Below are 23,285 nucleotides of genomic sequence, written 5' to 3' on the forward strand. Positions count from 1 at the left end.
GTGGCTCTCATTGTTTTCCTTCGCGTTATATATCTGCCGCGGTGTCCCCCGTGAAAATTCAGCGAGTGGAATCGTGGTACGTCAAAGTGTACGCCCGCTTCTGTCGACAACGTCGACTATTACTCATGCAATATTGCCTGAGAACGGTAACCGCACTTTTAAAAGTGAGATGAAAGCGCGGCACCACGTTCCTATTTGACAGGGAGCTCGATTTACGGGCGAAATCACTGAACTATTTTATCGCAAAACGTAAAAATAATCTGCAAAATTATTTATATCTCGTCGGTATCTCATTCATTAAAGAGATGTTGGAGACTCGCAAAATCGCGTGAAAGTATTTTAGCGAAAAGTATGATAGAAATATTTCATTGAAGCTCATAAAATAGCAAGCTCATAAAGAGTATGCGGAGAAAGCGGTTATCTTACCAGTTAAACGCAATATAAAGTCAGTTTATCTTTATGTCTAATTCTCAGAGCATCGAGAACACCGAGTCTTTAATATCAAACCTTTGAAACAAATTTCTAACATCAAGTCTTTAATTAAAGAATTTCAAAGAAAGAAACATGAAAGAAGTATGCGACGAGTTTGTACACTTTCCCAATCTAAAATAACATAATTTAAGATCGTTCGAAGACAAATCCTTTTTAAATTATTTAAAAAAAGTATAGATCTATTTTACACGATGCTCGTGACGCATTAATAGTTTGTTTAGTTTATGATAGAAAATAATGAAGATAAGATGTAATATTAATTATTTTATATTTTATTTTATATTTTCCCGGAGAGGAATTGTGTTTCCCCTTTAAGCGCAGAAGAAGCGTAACAAGCAGCAATGCAGAGACATTTATATTACCTTTTGGCAGAAATCCAGCGTGTATTAGCCTCGCTTCCATGAGCAGAGAGGGTAGGAGGAAGCACATGGCCGTGCAGAGATGCACGAAGGCCGCCGTAGGACCACCGTGTCTCCATAAATTATTCACTAGACCTAAAAAAGAGTAGTTATCACCCTGCTCAGCGTCTTTTCCGAAGTTATACATTGTAATTAGGATCAATCAATCATCTTTAAAACGTGAAACAGATGTTAGTCCTATCTTATTCGGTTTTCTTTGCGATGTTATTTAAATAAATAAATTACCTTTTAATTGCGTCAATTGATTGATACGACAGACACGATAAACTGTAATTTATGCGCCGTAGCGTATATAAAGAATAATTTCTTAAAACTTTCGAACAGATAAAGATTTGCATAGAACCTATTTAGTTTTAAACAAATCTATTAGACTTAATTTGCTCATCTCTCTTTCAAAACTTTCAATCTAATAATATATTAAATGTCCGACAAGGAAACCGGCCGGAAATGTCTCCCTCCGATTTTGATGAGCTTTTAGTCTGTTATTCTCTAGATGAAAATAAGGGATATGTATTTTTTTTATCCGTGCCTATATGTGTTTAGCGGGCGAAACACCCCTTTGAAAAAATCAGTTTTTCTCTTTCGGGCTGAATATCTCCGAAAGATATACTGTAAAAGATAGAAAAAAATGTTTTGCACATTAACAATTGTAACTGCATTTACGGATAAATTTATCTTGCACACGCATGACGTTCGTCATCTTACTCGCAGTCATTGTGTTTATTTATTCATTTAATAAAAAATAATGCAACGCGATAAATGAAAAATGCTAGTATGTTATTCTATACATTCTTAGCTACTATAATTTTATAAAGAAAGTGAAGATATTTACTATTCCTTAACAACAACCATAAACAAACACCAAAAAATCACATATGAGTGCATCTAAAACATATGTTTCATTATATTATTTATTTTTGTGAACAGATTGAAATCAAACTACAAGAGATTATTCATTATTATCTAAAGCCTTTAATGAGTTTAGCATCGACTCGTTATCTGTTATTAATTCAGAAAAATTAGCAATTTGTCCTTACGTTTTATTTCACATATGATACACAAAACCTGTAAGTTCTCTAATCTCTATTCTTATGTTATTACTTTAACTTTTTAATGTAATTTTAGTTTCTTGACTTTTGGCTTGCTGGCACAATGCCAGGACTAGGATTGGATTGTATGACGTATGTAATTCAAAATTAACACTTGAGAAGGACCAAAATCAATGGTCGAAACGTCGTGAGATATACGAATAAATATTTTTTGCCAGTCAGCGTCGAATATTATTCTCCCTTTTATTAATTCACTGGCGACGGAAAGTTTACTTTCTTGTTTAAAAATTAATGCATTTTAAATTATCTAAGCTAAATTAAAAGTTACTAACTTCTAACTTTTTATTTAACTTTTAACTAATTAACTAGTTAGGTATTACCCAAGTTTGATTATCGATCAGTATTGGTTTATTACTCTTTTATTGCATGCATTGGAGCCCTAAGCCACAGCTTTTGTACACAACAAAATATAAAAGAGATCCATAAGTCTTTTTCACTATTGACGCTGCAGGTAGCATAATCAAACGCGGATCATCACAGGATTCACCGGTATTTTTGTCAAGAATCCACGGAATCGGAAGTTGATTGTCCCCTTGTTAGATTCCCATGTCTACAAAAGTGCAAGAATACTTTGAACGGGGTTATTTACTCCAAAATATAATTCTCCAGGTTAGGTAGCAAAATATAATTTGCCAGGTTTCCAAGTATACTTGGAAAATTTGAAGTGTACTTGGAAACTTGGCAGATTATATTAAAAATTATTATCCAGAGGCGGGTGACCGGCTGAGAGAGCGAACATCTTTTCCGCTCTGTCAGCCGGTCACCATCCCTGGATAGTAACCGCGCCAACATCGCTTGACTATTACGAAGATTGACCGGCGATCTTAGTGACGATCTTCTGACTCTGTAACGCTTCCTTCTTACTTATACTCATATATAACACATCTTTATAGTGTTCAAAAATCTCGTAATAATATCTCACATGACACATAATACAACAGCATTATTATTTTTCTATTGCAATATTGCAATGAAATATAGCAGAAATATTACTAAAATATCACAGTAATATTAAAATGCAAAAATGAATCATAGTAATATAACGACATATCACAGTTGTGATATTACTATAATAATAATAAAAGAAAATTTTTTTATTGTATTTTATTTTTATTAAACAATTTTTTGTCATTGTTTTAAAAAAGTACTCTTCAAACCATTCAACTTTTGTTTAAAACATTTTTTTTCTATTTTTTATAGTTTCGGAGATATTCGGCCCGAAAGAGAAAAACCAATTTTTTTCAAAGGGGTGTTTCACCCCCTAAACACGCGTATGGGTACGTATAAAAAAATACGTGTCCCTTATTTTCATCTTGAGAACAATATATTAAAAGCTCATCAAAATCGGAGGGAAACACCTTCGTAAATTTCCTTGTAAGATAATCGTATTGATTTCCGTTTTTAAAAATTTTATTTTTAATATTTTCAATATTTATGTGTTATAATTACACAAAATAAAAATATAGTTATATAAATATGTACTAAATTGATTTAAAAAATATATAAATAATTATAAAACACGATATCGGTAGTATAATTATTATAATTAAACACAAAAGTTCTGTACTCTATCAACATTTTCATATTTATGAAGATGAATATAGGTGGCTATTGATTTTATGTCTTAAAAATAGATCACTTGACTATAATTACAAGTTCTACAATATTTATCACGTGTCTTTTTTTTATATATACTCTTGAAGCTATGAAATTATGGTCTACTTACTGTTATCGGGATTATTAGTGAGAAGCGAAGAGGGCGGGTCGCGCGAACAAGCGCTCAAATGTCGGCCTAGTTTTATTCCGTCGTTCGCGAGATTGCCGAGCTTCAAGAACGCCGCACCAAGTAGCACCGGAAGTAGAACGACTCCGGTACCGGCTAGCACCAGGCAGGCGTACAGTTCGATTTTAGGAGGTGGCGCGTCCGCTGGCCATGGTAGTGACAGGTAAGCTAAAGGAATGATACAAAAAACGTAATTAAAAAATTATATGCTACAATATATTTAGGAAAAAGCACGTGAATCGGTATTGACGTATTAAAAGGCAAATTAGCCTCTCGATTTAAAATCTCGATTTTTTTCTATATTTACGAAAACTGTATCAACTTACTGTAAATTGTTTTCGTGAAAAAACATAACATTATATCAACTTCTATTTCAAATATAGTTACGATAAGAAAAGTTTTTTTTTTTCGAAGCGCCAAGCTGAGATAATCTCGCTTTAGAACAATTGAATCGGTTTCTTGATATCACAAGTGATTAAATAAAAAGGGATAATAGAGGAAAGAAAAATCATTCGTTACTCTTAAACTTATGGCTGATTAAAGAATTATCAGGAAGCAACGTTAATATCCTATTAATAGGTTCATTCGTTTACGATTTCTTGGATCTATTGTACAATCTACTTAACTAACAATTCTATCTATGATTTTCTGTTAATCTCATCGAGATGAGCGGGATAAGATCTCTTCTCGATTCGGAAAACGATAGGGAGCACGAAAAATTTCGCTGGCAATTCCGTCTCTACCGTGTGTCTTTTATGTAACGACCTACAGTAACGAAAGCCTCGTACCAGCTGCCAAGAAAAGAAATTTACGCAAAACCGCCGTCGGAAACAGCCGGAAAATAAGGAAAGGCAGCGAACCATTCGAGACCTCGTCCAGAAGTTTTACTGATTAAATTAACAAAACGAAAGGGGAGGAGAAACTCTTCGAAGTGGCTAATATAATTTCATAATTGTTACATTGTTCGTTTTATTTCATAAAGTATTAATTAAAGTTATAAATCCAATAATTCTGCAGATATGAAAGTAGTACATCGTTGTTGTCGATGTAATTTCGTATTGATATAAAAAAAAAAGATCGAAAGCATTACGGAGATTCCATCGAAGGTACAGCACACATTGGCGAGAGATTACCATCATCTATCTGCTATCAGATTCGATTCAGTTGTGCGTGACAGTAAATAGGTAATTTATTTGGAAACGAAATCACTGGTCCAATAAAAGAAGATTTTCGGATAATCCGATGTTGTTAACGTAATCGATCCCGTAGAGAGGCGTATTTTAGCGGGATAAAACGAGGTAGAGCTATATCTTACCGGCGAATCGTCTGGCGTATCTCATTGCTATGTACGCCTGAAAAGCGACAGCCAGGATGCCGTACCAGACGGACCAGAGGCTGTTCACATGGCCGCGTATACACGATTCTTTCCTCGTGGATTTTCGTGCCCTCTTCGACTTGCCCGTGCTCGTGGTAACCCCACCGGAGCTTACGCTCGACACTACCGGCAGCGGCTTCAACGGCTTTTTACACTTGGCCTGGTTCACATCGTTATTGTTTTCGTATCCCATTAAGCTCCCAGTCATCGACATTTTGTCCTGAAACATACAATTGAGAGCCGTGCACGTAATGTAATTTAATACAAATATTGTACATCAATATTTAATTTGCAGGATTCTTTTCATCATAATTGGATTTTTTCTAGCAAAAACTTGATGCTGTTCTTTTAACGATGTCAAATATCCTTGGTAAATGAATTTTAATTTAAAATTTTGTTAAAAAGATTTACATAATATTAAATAAAGAATTTAAGTTTTCGTTTAATTACTGAGACTTATGCAGTTTAACACGATCGTGAAAGCTTATATTTAATTAAATACATAAAACAAAAATTTTTAATATTTTATAAAACTAGGATTACAATACTCTAAATATAACCAGCTAAAATAATGTTCTTCTTCGTAGAGTAGTGATATCCTTGCTATCTTAACTGCGATTAACTGTTTGATAATATTTTCATGATTTATCGGTTCAATCAAATCCCTTGCATCTATTTCAATCGTTTCTTAATCTTCATTCAGTAATTATCCGAACGGTGACGCTTTATCTTACGAACGATCCGAGTCATTTCCATTTTGCTCGACTACGCGGGAGTTTCAATGCGTTCCAACGGTTTATCTCTTGTGCGCCATTGAGCCTCCTGGGAGACTCTTTTCTCCGGTTGTATCTTTCCCGGCTGCCTTCCTCGCTGAAAAGAGTGCACGATTCGCTTCATTCGCGCTTCTTCCTCTTTCCCCAGTATTTCACAGTCACGCCGTGCGGAAGCGAGGAAAACTCGCGGATGTGGTTATGTTAAAATATTAGGATGGCGCGAAGCTTTGTGTTTCTCATTTTTAAATATTAAAAAGAGTCGACGTATGAAACTGAATTCAAAATAATTCTTCTTGTATACCATATATTCTCTGTATAAATTTCCCAGTATTGCCTACATATAGAACGTACATAAAGGTTACGTATTAAAATTTTCAAGGCAATTTTTGTCTTTTAGAAACAATCTTGATAAATTTTATGAATATAAGTGAATTACTCTGTCGATTTCGTCTCCCGTAAAGAAACTTAATTAAAAAGTTATAATTTGCAATGATTCTTTAATTGGGCAATTAAGAAGTCGTGTTTCATCGTCTAATATTTTTACTATGAAGTTATCGGTTTTAATTAAGTGGATCACGCTGCATTTGTAAAATGAGGTGCCATTTGTCTCGTCAGAACGTCAGAGGTCAGAGTAATTAAAATATAAATGCGCGCAGTTTCCAGTTTAGGACTTTAGTCGAGGAGAGCATTGGGCATGCCTATACCTGTTCGGTTACGAGAGGCCGGGTTTTCAGCCCCTCGCGCTTGACTTCTCCGAGTCTGGGGGTTGTAAAGTGCAAAGTTTTATGATCGTTTTCGTTGGATTCGTTCCGCGATAAAATTTCAAGGGGGGGCACGACGAGAGACGGTGCGTGCGAAGAAGCACGTGCGTGACCGTATCAGGGACCTGAGGCGTGTGTACTCGCCTTCCTGTTTCACGATCTGAAAATTTATAGTCCCCCCGCGTACAACCAGCCACGAAATCCCCGTTCCACGATGGCAGACCTTTCCTTCTGCTTCCTCTTTCCCTCGAAAGCATATTCGATATCTGCGCGGCTCCTAACGATCATGGTTATTAAATCAAGTAGAGATGCGACAATTAGGCTGACGTACAAATGATACGAAATAATTTTAAAGCGCGTTGTACTTGTAGTAATTTGTCCAATCGACGTACAATGATAAAATCGTAATGAATATCGTATAAAATAGATATTTTTGGAAAGACTTTGTGAATAATTGTAGCGACTAGCGTGACTGTAAGTCTAAACCATGAACATTGCTATTTGTACGGCGACCCATATATAAATGTATATAACGTAGCGTAGAAATTCCATGCTTTTCCCCTGCTCGTTCAGGCGCTCTTATGGAAAGTGGAAATATTAATTAGCCCACAAACGAATTTACATTATACACTAGCATCAAAAGAAATGTCTGAAAAGCTGAGTTTTATAGAGACTATTTACAAACAGGAATTCACAAGAGTGCGTCTCAATAAAATAATCGATAAGATTTTCTTATAAAACAGTATCGTGCAATTAACTTAAATGAGCTCACTTTAAGAAGGAGCTTTAATTAACTTTTATTACACATTATTCCATAACTTACAGTTCATCAAATAAAAGAGACTTTGGTAAATGAATTAATATCTTGCAGAGTAAATTTTCCGTATTTTTAATAAATAAAAGTAAAACAAAAGCAAAAACCTTTCTTTAATATAATTTTTTTCTTCAGACAATATGTCCTACGTTTTCATATACATGTTTAATACACAGTTTTATAGAAAAGTACAAAGAATAACACGATTATTGGAACAACTTATCGGAAAATTGTATTATAATTGCACATAAAATATGTATCATCGAATTAATGAGGATAGTTAGGGAACTTTACGAACGTTCTCCATTTTAAATATTCAGTAAAATATTGGCTCTTCAACTTCTGCGGTATTATCAAAGTGATAGAAGCCACTTAAAATTAGCTTTTATGCCTGAAGGATTATACTTGAAAGTCGCTTAGCAGATTTAGAAAATCTTCCGCTAAGTCCACTGAATCGTCGTGGAAGCGTAAAATCCTCGAGAACTCGGCTGAAACTTTCGTTCAAGCAAGGAGCCAAGTCGGATCAACGATAAAAAATCTGCATTTTATAAGCCATACTTGTAATTGCATATATCATATGTGAATACTCCGGGAAAAGTTACGCTTTAGCGCCTCTTTCGCGGATTTGCTATATTTCTAATGCATTTAGCATGACTACGTCTCTCGATAAATGCTGATAAACTAATTAGAGTAACATGTATTTTCGTAAAAAGATAAAAAAGTTGTGATAAATTAGAATTTTCGAATCATGATTAAAAAAACACAATTTTTTAACTTTATATTTACAACAACCATAATGACAAACAAGCTCTAAATATTTTTCTGTAATGCTTTAGTTTTAGTATATGTAAGAAATATTGCTTTTATTAAAGAGATCCAAAAAATATATAAAGGACCCCGCACCATTCTTATGAGAAAATGTCTCTGCGGATTTGGCTAATTTTTGGATATGTTGTACAGTTCTCATCATTCTGAACAAAAGTCTCAATGAGCACAACTTGATCCTATGAGCCGTTTCCGCGGTATAAGCCCTGGAAGGTCCAGATTTGACATGTAAAGGTATAGGCTTTTTGACTCGATATATATGACCCTCGGTCTAGTGTGTGCGTGCGTGCGTGTGTGCGTATGTGTGTGTAGAATTGCGTAGGTTTATATATGCGAACGTGAGTTCCATATTAATGTATAGTAATGCGTCACGCTCTCCTCACTTTAACGCCTATGCGCAGACCGAGGATATTCTCTCGCTGGACGGAGTATATATCAGATGTTGCACATAGTCTGTGCCAAATACTAACAAATACTCTTGAGAATATGAACATGTCTACCAAATATTCATGCGTACTTATAAAAAAACTACTATATGCACTTTTAAATATTCCTACTTGCGTAACTGCTATACATAGTAGAGATGGGCGATTTCCGCGGGTAAATTTACATTGCAGAGCACGTGAACAAGTGAAGTCGTGTAATTTCTTTTTGTCGTTCTTTTTGGCTTTCGCATATAAATTTTATAATATTGTCTGTTGTCATTATTGTCATACTCATATACTCATACGTGTCAATACTGTCAATGTCAATGTGTGATACTCGAAACTCTCGAAAAGTAAGAAATAAGAATTTTACAAATATAATAATTAAGAATAATAAGAATTTCCTTGTACAATACAAATAAATGACGACATATGAATTTAAGCAAATCCTAACCTGGTAACAGTGGTAACCTGTCACTTGACAAGCTAATCGACATCCGCAACTGCAAAGATTCGGAATATTTCGGAATTAGATATTGGAGATGGATTCTATAGCGTCATCAAGTTCGTCATATGCAAACACCGAACGAGCCGAATCTCTACAATCATCTTGTTCGTTTTATGATCTCGGAAAATCTCAGTATGTTAATCGAGTTATTAAATTATGAGTATTATGACCGATCTATTTTTTTTATTTGAAATGAGCTTTATTTATATGATATACTAGCTGGTTACCCGGGCTTTGCCCGGGAGTCGTTTTTCTTAAAACGACTCTTCATTTATGTTTCAATATCCTTATTATGGACAAACATAAAGAGTGTTCATGGATTAAACATGTCGTAACCAATCTTTTTCTACTCGATTAATTATTTCCAGAAAAATTGGAAAAATTTCTGATACGGGTTTCCAAAAAAATCGATAACGAAAAATTATACACTTTATGGCACTCCCCGGGAAATTCTACCCCTGTTTTATATACAATTCTTTAAGATTCGGTCAATTATTTCCCGAAAAATTTGAAAAATTTCGGATACCGGTTCCAAAAAAGATCGGTAACGAAAAACTATACAGTTTATAGCACTCCCCGGGAAATTCTACCCCTATTTTATATACAATTCTTTAAGATTCGGTCAATTATTTCCCGAAAAATTGAAAAAATTTCGGATACCGGTTCCCGAAAAGATCGGTAACGAAAAACTATACACTCTATAGCACTCCCCGGAAAATTCTACCCCTGTTTCATATATAATTCTTTAAGATTCGGTTGAAAACTGTAGATTTGCATAGCGGACAAACATACATACATTCATTTTTATATATATAGAGATTGTACAAAAGTAATTGTTATTGTCTTATTCTAGTCCTGATTGTCCTGAATTAGGCACAAATAAAACTACTAACCAACTTAATACTGGTGAATCTCAAAATCAAGATCAAAACCCACGTATCCAGTCAGACGATTCACAACAAACAGTGACGAGAGACAGAGTAAACGCTTACGCTCAGTAAGTTATACCAGTTAGATCGTTAGATGTGAGATTTGATTTGTCACAATATTTTTATTTACGTATTTCTTATTGAATCCTCACAGGAAATCTGCAAAAGATACAGGCAAAGCTGCAAAGAGCGAAGTATGGCAGTACTATACAAAGATAGATAGTATATCGGCACGATGCAACATTTGTATGAAACCTATTATGAACAGAGGCAACACAACCAATTTGATGCAGCACCAAAGGCGCTCTCATTGGATGCATGTACCCTCATTACCGTCAACAAGGAAACGTACGAGCCAAACAGCTTCATTCTCTTCAGCTTCAGAAGATGTTGATGATCCACCACCAAAAGTCCAACGTCTCCAGACGCCGGCGAAATCAATTAAATCCCAGAAGATCGACAAAGTGTTCCGGAGAATAAGCTCATTTCAAGGTAAGGTTATTTGTATATATGATCAGATACATTTATAATCTGTGCGCTCATGTTCAATAATGAATATACTCTGCCTTTTTCTTTACACATTGTATTTAGATTGCAATGATTACATTCATCTATTTTCTACTTATTTTTACTTATAATAATTGTATGTTGTAGATGGGGGTTTATCTGCTGCTAAGATAACCAACGCGATTCTTTTCATGATCGCCGCCGACAACTGTCCTCTATCGATCGTGGAAAACAGAGGATTCAGAGCGCTCATGAAGACTACGTCCCCGCTCTACAACATTCCTAGTCGGAAAACCATCACAAAAGAAAAAGAGTTAAGGTACCACCAGATGAAGAACGCGTTTCGAGATAATATAACCGCCGCTACTACTCACACGTTGACATGCGACATATGGACAGATACAAGCAATCAAAGTTACCTTGGGATCACCGATCATTACTTGACGACAGAGCTCGAGATAAAGAACGGTTGTTTGGCCGTATTACCACTGAACGAGCGTCACACCGCGGATTATATATTGCGAAATTTACGAGATTGTCTCGAATCATTTGATATAAAAACGTCCAATGTTACGGCGATGGTTACCGATAGTGGCGCGAATATTAAAAAGGCAGCGATCGACACATTTGGTGCTTCGAAGCACATACCGTGTTTCGCGCACACCCTATCCCACGTAGTACCAAGCGTCATGAGACGTCTACCGGAAGTCGAGAGTATCTTTACTCGCGTAAAAAGCATAGTGACGATAACAAAAAGGAGCGTTGTTGCGGCCGATGAATTGAAACGGCTCCAAATTTGTAACGGGAAGACAGAGGGCACGGCTTTAAAGTTGAAGCAAGATGTACCTACGCGTTGGAATTCGTCATTTTATATGATCGAAAGATTCCTTGATCTCCGCGAATATATTTATCCGGTTCTAATGAAATGCCCGACTGCCCCAGAAATGTTAACGCGGGAGCAAATCCAAGTTCTCGAAGATTGCGTACTACTTTTACGACCGATTGAAAATGTAATTACCGAAATCAGCGGCGAAACATATCCGACAGGCAGTATGGCTATCCCAATAATTCGATGCATGGAGATTGCATTGAACAACTGCAAACCCGTGACGAAAATCGGACAAAATATGAAATCGAAAATCATAGCTAAAGTTGAGGATAAGTTTAAAGAAATCGAAATGTGCGAATTATTGGCAATATCAACAATTCTTGATCCACGTTTTAAAAAAATTCATTTTCGATCTGCGTTGACGGCATCAAACGCTATTGCAAACATAAATGAAGAGATGAAATCGACTAGCTCTCATCCCGCGATAAGCGTTGCGCCGAACCCGAAACCTTCAGAAAGCTTTACTCACTCAATAAGCGTATGGGACTTTCACGACAATTTGGTCGCCAATGATATGCAGTCAAACAGCGATTCTTCAGAACTTCACCTCGAATTGCGTCAGTACCTCAACCAGCCCGTTATCTCGAGACAAGAAAATCCAATTGAATATTGGCAAAGCGTGAAAAACGCGTTTCCGAAACTGTACGTTTTAGCAGTAAAATACTTAAATGTCATCGCGACCTCAGTTTCATTAGAGCGTTTGTTTTCGAAGGCTGGGGCATTGAAAACAGAACGGCGCAACAGATTGTCGGGTAAGCGACTCAATATGCTGCTATTCCTAGGGTCATTATCCGAAAAAGACTGGGGGCTCGCATAGCTACGCTTGCAACTCACGCCTCAATTTCCCTTGTAGTACAAAGTACAAGGCTTGTAATTGTATGCCTTGTATGTTTATATCTAGTTTTGTTTTTGGCTGTGCTAAATACTTTAGTTAGCTTTATTGTATTCTCATAAATTTGTAAATGTTCTATTAACGTACAGTCAACAGTGTAAACATTTTCTGTATCCTGTTGTACTTGTACATTATACAAGTTGTACATCGTTAGTAACGATTCGTTACTAAACGTGATGGGAATGTATGATTGTATAAATTTTTATTTGTCCTGATTCCTATCCTAATTTCTTTCCATTTTATTTTTGTTTATTTGGAGAATTGGAGATACTCAGGTACAGTATGCTTTATTCAATTATGTGTTTGTTTATTTAAACTGTTTGCTAAATATGTTTTGATTTATATTACAGATATCTATACGGGCCCCTTTCACGACTATGGATAAGTCAAGAAAAAAATAACACGTTATCGGCATAAAATCTAGTTATTTCAGTTTCAGTTAGCCAATAAATAATAATTTTTAAAATTTTTCCTAATAATATTATATATATTTTACATAAATGTGAAATGCTCAAAATAAACAATTAAACAAATCGAAAAACAATAAAAACCATTTATGTGCCATTTTTTAAATAACCAGTTCAAAAAATCGATTATTTTCCGATTATTTTTCTTAATAATCGATTATTCTCATAATCGATTTTTCCCCCCAACATCGCCCATCTCTAATACATAGTCCTATTATATAGTCCTGTCTCTATACATGTTGAATGGTATACCTTTTAGTATCTGTGCATATCAAATCCAAATACACACTGTCTAGCTGCTTAGCTGCTGTCTGCGCATAGGCGATAAAGTGGGAAGAACGTGACGCTCTTCTATACTTTACTATACGTTAATATGGCACGGAACTCACGTTCGCATATATAAATCTACGCAATTCTGCACACAAATACACACACGCACGCACGCACGCACGCACGCACGCACGCACACACACACACACACACACACACACACACACACACACACACACACACACACACACACACACACACACACACACACACACACACACACACACACTTACACACACGCACACGCACACCTACACACACGCTACGCACACGCACGCACGCACACACACACACACACACACACACACACACACTAGACCGAGAGTCACATATATCGAGTCGAAAAGCTTATACCTTTACATGTCAAATCTGGACCTTCCAGGGCTTATAGCGCGGAAACGGCTCATAGGATCAAGTTGTGCCCATTGAGACATTTGTTCAGAATGACGAGAACTACAACATATCCGAAAATTAGCCAAATCCGCAGAAAGACATTTTCCCATAAGAATGGTGCGGGGTCCTTTTATTTTTTTGCAATTTGGCAATAGATCAATTTGTTATGACAAAATACACACATACACAAAACACACACATATATGTATTTTGTAACAACAAGTTGATCTATTGCCAAATATGTGTATACATGTGTGTATAAACATATAAATTTTTTTATTTATTTCCTTTTACTTATTTTATTGTGTCTTTTATATATTTATACCCTTCGTATAGATGAGTCTCACAGAATCCAATTACAGCGTGTCGATTTACTACTCAAAACTTCGCAGAGAAAACTTCACTTAAAAACTTTTTTATCAAAAGATTTAGCCGATCGGTCAATGGTGCAGGTAATTTAGATTCTCTTGAAGCATGAAATCGATATTTAAGTTACCAGAACTTACCAGAATTCTGTCGAGTCCTCTAAAGTCTCGAGTACGCTTCTCCGCTATAACCAACTCGAAGATGTAGCATCTTTGGCGGTGGCAGTGCCTGAAACAGATAATAACAAGACGACATTTAGCAAATTTCATTAATAAGATGACATTTCATTAAAATAAGATGACGGTACAGAGAAATGTCATAGAATATGATAAAAATATTATAATGCATCAAGACTTTTAAAGATTAATAAAGGATTGGGGCTTGAAACTTGTGAGAGAACAATTCATCGAGATCATTGTGCACGATCTCTCGTCTACATGTTCATACTGACATCTATATTTACACGTATGCGCGCATATTAATTCTCGTACTATATTTACACTGTAAGTACCTACATAGACGAGTTGCGGCTTCATTAATCAGATTGTCTTCGCGATGTTGTTTGCATGGGATTAGCTAATGTTTGCCGGTTGGTCCTGTTTATCCTGGAGCAAGAATGCTCGAGGAGAACCAACGTGATTCGTGCGAATCCTTTGTTGATCAATAAAATTTGGTGCTTACATAAGCTGGATAATGAGCTTGTGCCCGCTCGGACAGGCTGCGTTAATTACGCTCCATACGCCCGCATTTATGGCTACGCAAGACTTACATCATTCATAATTCGCATTCGCTTTTATTGTGCCCCAAATGAGTTGCTTTGTGCACATATCACGACGCGCGTTACCGTAAATGCGTCTTAAACTTCGCCGCATGGAAAGCGTAGCGTAGATTTTAACGTATTGAGCCCCGTCTCATATATATACAAAGAGTAATTGACCATATAAAACCTCTTTAATCCTTTCGTAGATTACTGTTACAAACACAGGAAAGGACTAATACTTCCCGCTTCTTTCTATAAAATGCGCAAGTCGATCATTTTCGATTTTCTTTCTTCTCACAATAAAATTAATCTCTAAGATTTATAAATAATTTCCAAGATTATTTTTCATTACTTTAAAAGGAAAGAATATCATACCGAGGATATTAAAATTATTCTCCATTATAACTATAATTATATTATTAGAATGCTTGGTCTTTCAAATTACCTGGCACTTGACGAGTACTTTGGTTTTATTATTATGATTCAAAACTGGAACGACTTTATTTCTCTCCCTTTCTATTCCTTTTCTTTCTTTTCGATGGTTGTACGATCGATTTCACAAAGAGAGAAAGATAACATAGTGCCATTAGTCTGATTACAGTTTCGTATTACGCGGTCTGAACACCACCTGAGCTTTCCTAGGATGGCGTTTGGCCATTGTACGCTCCGGTAACTTGGGCCGAGAAAGGTAAGCTCGTATAACTAGTATAAGAAGGCAAAACCACGAGTTCTTTAATTTTATCCCTAAAGGCAAACCTCGAGTCACACAAAGCACGCCCGCGCATTAACACGGTGCACAATACGAATAAATATACCGAGGAGTGAACGAGCTTTGAAGATACATTATGCAATAACAATTCTGTTCGGGTACAGTAGGAATAATTTTTAATACGTTTTGAACAAGGAAAGAGTTTCATACTGCGTTAATTAATTAAATCAATCAAACCTGCGTCAAATTAATTTCATAAAATATTACAATGGCATTTAGCACAAGTTCGTTATTATGCCGATACAATAAAAGTTGAAGCTGTATTATATGTAATTCGTGAAAGTATGAAAAGAGCTAATCCGTCTCATTAGTCAATTAGTTATTTCGTAATTATTATAATTATTGTTATTACAATTCCGCTGTCGATATTATAATAAAATTGTATTGATAATCATAAATTATCTATATTCTGTATGAAAAATATCTATAGCCTGTAAATATATACAGTATACACATCATATGGTGGTATGTTCTAATCTTACATATGTTCTACTTATACATATATCGAGCAATTCTTCCCATTTCCACACTGAGAAAAAAAATGTATTAATCCCAAAAAATATTTAGTCCGATACGAGTAATTAAACATGTTAGTTAGTTTAACTAAACATAAGTTGTTTTAACAATTATCAAGTTGCACTAAAAAAGGCATTCATGTCAACCTTTAAAATTTTTTAATCAAGAATTAATTAATTCAACTAATGTTTAGTTAACTAAAATGTTTAGTTGCTCGTATCGGACTAAATATTTTTTAGAATTAACAAATTTTTGTTTCTCAGTGCATTAATACTAACGAAATATTAATTTCTGCCTCTTCTAATATATTCCTTAGAAAAAGTAAATTAAATTAATAGATTGTGGTATTAACAAGATTCTCTGCTCAATTTGGAGTTCGTTAACGTTAATGTTTTCCTTAAAATAAAATGGAATAACAAATAAAATAAAACAAAATAACATGTTTAAATCTTAATATATAAAAATAATATAATTATTACAGTTTTACATAACAGTTTTAATTAAATAACGATTTTCAGGTGCAGATTTTGGACGGATTCGCTGTTCATGTAATTTATTTATTAATAATATTAACACAATTAATTAAATAAATAAGAAATATTAAAACACTATATTAATTAATTTAAAATATTTATTACTAGAGTAGAAGCCCAACATAATCAACAACAATCCAGCAAAAAGTGAAACAAGAGTAAAAATATTATCCAATGAGTATAACAACAGTAGCGGCAATCGATTCGCAATATTTATTAATCATGCAGGAAATTATCGTGGCTTTTCAAATCGTAGCCTCCGTGAAATTCTTGCGTATCGCAAGTCCGAACGCGCCGGTAATTACATCACTCGTAATAAATCAGGCCGCGGGCCGCTTGGCATTAATTATCCGTCACCGTGTAACTGAACGGTGCAGCACGCAGAGTGGCAAAAACTTCCTTCCACGGCGAGAAGAATGCCTACTCCAATAAAATGTTCGCACGACGCTGATTTATCATCCGTGGCTGTCACAAAACACGTTGCAGATACGTATAATATATACTCGACAATACTCGTACGGATCTGACAAAAGTCAAAATAGAAAAAAAAGAAGAAAGTTTTACCGAGGAAATTATAGCGCAATAGATCTCGAGAAACTGTACTTATTTGTCTTTATGTAAATCATATAATTTTGCACACGTCAAAGGCGTTAGGTATCTTTCAACGAAAAAACATTCTTAATTGATATCTTATTAGAAAATAATTTTTTACAGAGATTAAATTATTGTGAAGATTTCTATAGAGAGTCTTTTTATAAAAAAACAACACTCTTGATATATTTCTCTCACTGTTTCTTTTCCTTTTTGTCGTTTTAATGCTAGTATAAATATTCAGTTAGATAAATTTGACTATCAGATATAACTATAAATGTAAGTTGAGTTTTACGTTCATAATGATTATTGGCGTCAGTGAATTCAATCATTCGTGCAACAAACAAAGAGGTAGTTTTTGTTTATAATGCCAATCAACCTACACATTTGTCATTGTCCAATGAATCGTGTTCAATTAACAGTCGCTCGTAATGTAACTATATTCAGAAACACTAGTTCTCTCGAATTTCATGAAATCGTGGTATGAAACATTAAATCCTTCATAAGTAACTTTAAAATGCATACTGCAATTGCTGCGAAAATCGGTGATTGTCACAATGAAAATTGCAATATTTGATTATAATACCGAGCTAATTCGGCAAATAAAGTTTATTTACCGTTTGTAAGTTTGAAACCCCGCACAGAACTCAAAAGTTTGACTCGTAGCGCGTAGTGCAGTCTGCTGTAAATAGAGTTTAAAAACTGATAAAATAATCTCGCGGAGATAAGTTGTCGGGCACGACACTAAACAGCAAAGCGCGTTACATTCCCGAGTTAGCACAAAAAATTGCAAGAAAATTATTCATTATGCATTTTTTGCATACAACTGGCTGATGTTTCTCGGCAACGTTGTTAATATAAAAATGCAAAAAACGCAATTAATATAATTAACAAATAATGGCAATTTTTGCATGTAATAATAATATAACAATTAATAAATAATAATTTGGTGCCGAGCTTAACGAACAGCGTTACTCGTATCCTGGGTGAAATATTGTGCGACAAGATATACTCGGGAAACCCTATTATTTCGCTAGAAAGACTGAAGATTTGAAGATGTAAGGTCGAGATGGATTTCGGACTTCGCCATTTTGCCGAGTTTGTGGATTTCTTCCAGAAACTACCGTCTTCCCTTCTGTTCTCTGTTCGTGTCTCTTCTTCCGAAAGTCGCTTCTATTTCGGTTCTTCCAGGCTATCGTTTGGTCAGAGAAAAGTCTCTTATTATCTGGGATATAACGCGCAACTTCATGATTGAAAGAGAAGAAGAATCAATAGAATTCCGAGTTAATTTATACGAGAAAATATCAAGTTCGAGAATATTCAGAGAAGCGATATTTCCAAATAATTTCTTTCTTTCTTATCATTATCGTTATTTATACAAAATGATATACATATTTTTAGAGATTTTTTTTACCGTAAAGTTAATTATATGATTATTGTTGCGTAACGGCGCAATGCTTACATTTCAGCTGATGTATTTCCCGAGGGAAACGATAACCCGAAAGCCCATTATCTCGTCGGAAAGCGTGAAAATTCGAAAGCGGAAATCGAGATGAGTTTCGGACTTTCGCCAAGCTTGCGGTTCCGCGGTTCTCGCTATCGTTCTCCTCTCTTTCCTCTTACGCCTCCTCTCTCTTCGTCTCTTTTTCATGATGTCTGTCTTCCCCATGCGGGTGCGCCGAATTCAACATCGCCCACAATTTAAGGAAAGAAGCGCCCGGGAAAGAGAGACTGATTTCGAGAGATTTCCCGAAGTTGGCGGAGAGAAAAGCTTAAAGCTCCGCAGGCGGGAAATGCTGATTCGGAATTCTCTCGTTGGGGACACGAACGCGGTGCGGCGCGGCTCGGCGGGGCGATGCGGTTAGAAGTTTTCGAGATTGTTTGCCGTGCTAGCCGGAATATAAATCGAGCTTAACTCGTCGGTTCCCTTTTCGTATGGTTAGGCAAATGTGGCTTTTACGAGCGCCGGTAAGAAAACGAACGTTTTTAATTCACTCGGCTTTTCATCTCTTCGCCACTGTGTTGCTGCTTGAATTCAACGGAAAGGAAACCCTTTATCGGCAAGGATTGATGTCGGAGCACTATTTTACGTTACTTTTTCATACATTTACATTATCTTATATTAATATACATTGGGATCCTAAGATCGTAACTTGAGAACTATGAGATATATATTCATATTTTACATACTCGCGTGCTTCCTTAAAATGCAAGATATAAATTTCTCTCGTGTTTTATTCCTTCATTCCAATCCAATTGTTTCATGTTAATATATATGTATATCTCAACAAATCGAAACATATACATTTTATTTCTGCACATTTCTTTTATTGAGAAAATTACGTGATGTTATTTAAGAGATATGTTGCGATAATATTCATTAAATATTAACACATCAAGTAAAATTTTCTAATACTCTTTCAGGTATATCAAGGTATTCAAATTATTTGTACAAAATCAATTATAATCATTATTTTCCATTATCTAATAAATATGTGCTGCATATATCGACATTTGACAAGTTTGAAAATGCACTTTGCATCCAAAGTGCCGGATTCAAGAAAAGACGAAAGATTTCCGCGAAGCTAAGAATAGACAGGAAGAAGGGTGCCTGTTGATGGAGAAATGTGTATTGTCTGGACTGAGGAGATAGTTACTTATGGTATCTATTTGTGGGCGTCTCGATGCGTCGTCGTTCCATGGTATATTCGTGCAAATGATCATGCATATATGTGCACACGTACATACACGGACCGAAGAAAGGAGCCCGCCTGAAAGGGTCCCGAGATGGAGGCGAGGGAGCTGCACTGTGATAATTCTAGAGCCCTTACCCATCGTTCGGAGCCCTTCTCTCGGCGCTCTCGAGAACCCCTCGCCGAGGTTAACTGTTTGCCTCTTTCACGTACGGGAATGCACGTCGTTTGACACGTGATGGACTCGCGTTAATTGGGTTCGGCGGAACCCAATAGTGACGAGGGCAACCGATCAGGAGAAGCTTCACTTTCAATATCGCATGTTTGATGACGCTGATGCGACCGGGAACATTCGGGTGAAATAAAGAAATATTGAAGATAAAAGAAAGATATCTTTGACAAAGTAACGCGAAATAGGCGGTAAAAATAAAAAACATAATAATAAAATTTAAACGTAAGATTAAAACACATGAAATATTTATAATTATATACATAATGTAATTGTATCTATACTATGAAACGATAGAATTTCCTAAATTATAAAATAATTTTTAATTTTCTGGTCAGAGAATTAATCACGAATTTTTAAATTAACTATCTATTAATCGACATATTAAATATTAATAATTTATTCAATAATAATTTCGCTAATTTAGTCCCGACGCAATAAAGCTTTATGAAATATATGCGTTCGTTCTTTCTTTTAATTAAAAATCCAGAAGATATACTTTCCCCGATGTAAGGATAATAACGCGCGACCCTACTCATTAAGGAACGGCAGTACTGACGTTAATTTATCTCGCGATGTTCTAACGAGTAATACCGACATCATTACAAAATAATGGCACGACTCTATCTCAAATAGAATTTGTTGCAGACGTTACCCGCATTCTTTCCAATTTGTCCATCAGTTGCTGAAAACATTTCTAAAGATTTCTTTTAAATCATCTACATATTAATATGTATTCTGAATTCTGATATGGTTATTAGCTAAAGTTTAAATAAAGTATCACTCACACACCTGTACGTTCTGGATACGTCATCTTATAGTTTCTGGAGAACCGAACGATTGATTGATGTATTTCGCGAAACGATCAAACGCATTAACCCCCATAACGTTGTCCACACGTGCACGCGATCAATACAGGTTTCGCAGGGTAGACTAGCGAAATATGAAGAGAAAACTGGCAGCAAAAAGGGAGAAAGAGAGAGTTGGAGAGAGAAAGAGAGAGAAAAGAGAAACGGATTATAAGGGAGAGGCTGACGATATTGTACGTCGGAAAGTTAGACTTGCAAAAGCAAAACGAAAATTAGTCTTGCAGATCTCATTAGCGTTGTTCTCTGCAGACGTGCATGCCAAAATTACGTTCAAACTGTAGCGACTGAAGAAGAATCCTGGAACGAAATAATCCGCGAGTCGAGTCGGAAGGATGAAAATTGAGAAAGTGCGATACGGTTTGAACTCGACCGTTTTTAGGCGTAAAAGGATTAAGGAAAGGTGAAAAGGGGTGGGGGAGGAGGGCGACGAGGGTTGACGCGATACCAAGACGACGGGGTTGAAGTCACAGGACTTGAAAGTTTGAGCGATCAATTACGTTAAGTTGTTACCCTAATCCTGAGTTCTGTAAGTTACACGGTAATAGTGGGGCAGATATCTTGCGAAATTTACGCGCTTTGACTAATTCTTGAGATTTATGACAGAATATTCTCAACTTCAGCAAGCCTACGTATGTTGTGTACATAATGAGTTTTAGTAAACGAAGGAAACTATTTTGATAGTGTTCGTGCAACATTTTATGCTAATTTCATACCATGTTATGTTAATTTGTACACATTGTATATGTATAAATTGTATGTTATAAGTTCGTCAATATATAAATATTAATTATTTTCGATCATCGGATAGGATCTTATACCCAATGATAATTTTTGTAAATTGTATACATTTTGTCTTTATGTTTTTTAACCATATTCAAAATTGATTACTATTTGATCATAGCTTATTTTGTGTCAAAGTTGAAATTGTAATAACATTATTAAACTGATAATTTATTTAATATTATTGATACTAATAAACTTATAAGAAAATTTATTTATTCTGCGTTATATATCTCAGGGTTAGGTATTATTTACTTATATAAGTTTATCAATATTTTTGTGAAAATACAGAACTGTATAAAGACCTATCGCAAAGGCCAAATTTTTTAATAATTTAGTTTAAACTTCATTAAATTACATAGAATAAATGTCTCACATTAAATATATTTATATATGCGTGCAAAGATTAATGTTTTTCATCGTAAGATAAATCTAGATAACAGCACCAATTTATTGCATATAATTAGAAATACCTGACGTAATATCAAAAATTTTGAATTTTGAAAAAAATTATTATTTATACATGAATCTTACAACATCTCTTTTTAGAAACTTTATCTATATATGTGAAAATATTTTACTCTAATATCATTTGTATACATTGTGAGCGTAAAGCAATTTATAGAAATTTTGTAAAAATATGTATTTTTTTCCATTTATATATAATTATATCGATCCTTCTTACTTTATGATTACCCACAAATGTTAAATTGTAGCTAGTGATTGTCATTTTTTTCATTCGACAGAACAATTAACGCCGAGTAGCGATATACGTCAATCCGTTTGACAGGAAAACCGCATCCACGAGAATTTCACTCGTATCGTACAAAAGAGGTTAATAGATATTTGACCTCGTGGTTTTGGCACGGCCAGCAGTAACCACCGTAGCCATCCGACATCCGACTCTCCATTTGCCTCGTGAAAGAGCGATGCGTAAAGGGTCGGAAGATCGAGGCTCGTCGATTTGTGTCAGCGCTCGATTTGCATTTACCCTTGCTTTCTCAGAAAGCAAGAAGACGCAAATTCTTGTTTGATATCAAATCGAGAATCTTCACTGGAATTAATGATGCATGATAAAACACAAGTAACGAGCAAATAAATACATGTCTTAATTTAATCTAATATCTAAACTTTTTTAATATCTCTATATTGATTCAAGAATCGTGTGGTTACAAAGTTTTCAATAAAAATCTTCTCACTGTACATTCAATGCACATTTAATCTTATTTAGCTAATTTCTCTAAAAATCTTTTATTTTGTAAATATCTGTTTCCTATTTTAAATAGAGTGTAATGGCTTGTAAATTAGTTAGCATTATATAAAGAGGGTCCACAGACGTGTGTAACTTATTGTTGTTTGGAGCGGTAAAACGGTGTAACAAGACCATGCCTACAAGGATATATTTGGGCTTATACTTAGTGGTTAGAGAAGGGTCTGACCTGTGGTATTAGTCTTTCGAGTTCAGATCCAAACCCTGGGCTAGTGTTA

At 35.2% G+C, this 23,285-nt stretch overlaps 2 protein-coding genes across 5 annotated transcripts in view; one reads left to right on the forward strand and one right to left on the reverse strand.

The window, feature by feature from the left end:
* Positions 1–23,285, reverse strand: part of Tinc (transmembrane protein tincar) — a 99,646-nt gene that overhangs the window by 36,024 nt on the left and 40,337 nt on the right. For all 4 annotated transcript variants that reach the window (XM_071717011.1, XM_071717013.1, XM_071717010.1 and 1 more), the window contains 4 exons: positions 14,198–14,285; positions 5,119–5,398; positions 3,747–3,971; positions 855–986 (listed from right to left, as the gene is read on the reverse strand). In XM_071717011.1, coding sequence (XP_071573112.1) covers positions 855–986; positions 3,747–3,971; positions 5,119–5,392 — 631 coding nt within the window. In that variant the 5' untranslated portion in view covers positions 5,393–5,398; positions 14,198–14,285. The remainder of the gene's footprint in view (positions 1–854; positions 987–3,746; positions 3,972–5,118; positions 5,399–14,197; positions 14,286–23,285) is intronic.
* On the forward strand, positions 8,935–12,361 carry LOC139778888 (E3 SUMO-protein ligase ZBED1-like; the record flags this gene model as incomplete). Its single annotated transcript, XM_071717024.1, has 4 exons — positions 8,935–8,951; positions 10,138–10,281; positions 10,368–10,705; positions 10,868–12,361. Coding segments are annotated over exons 1-4 (1,993 nt in total), but the record flags the coding sequence as incomplete, so codon positions are not given.

This window comes from Temnothorax nylanderi, unplaced genomic scaffold (genome assembly GCF_030848795.1).
Source record: "Temnothorax nylanderi isolate EJ_2023f unplaced genomic scaffold, tnyl_v1.0 TNYL_tig0200_pilon, whole genome shotgun sequence".
NCBI lineage: Eukaryota > Metazoa > Arthropoda > Insecta > Hymenoptera > Formicidae > Temnothorax > Temnothorax nylanderi.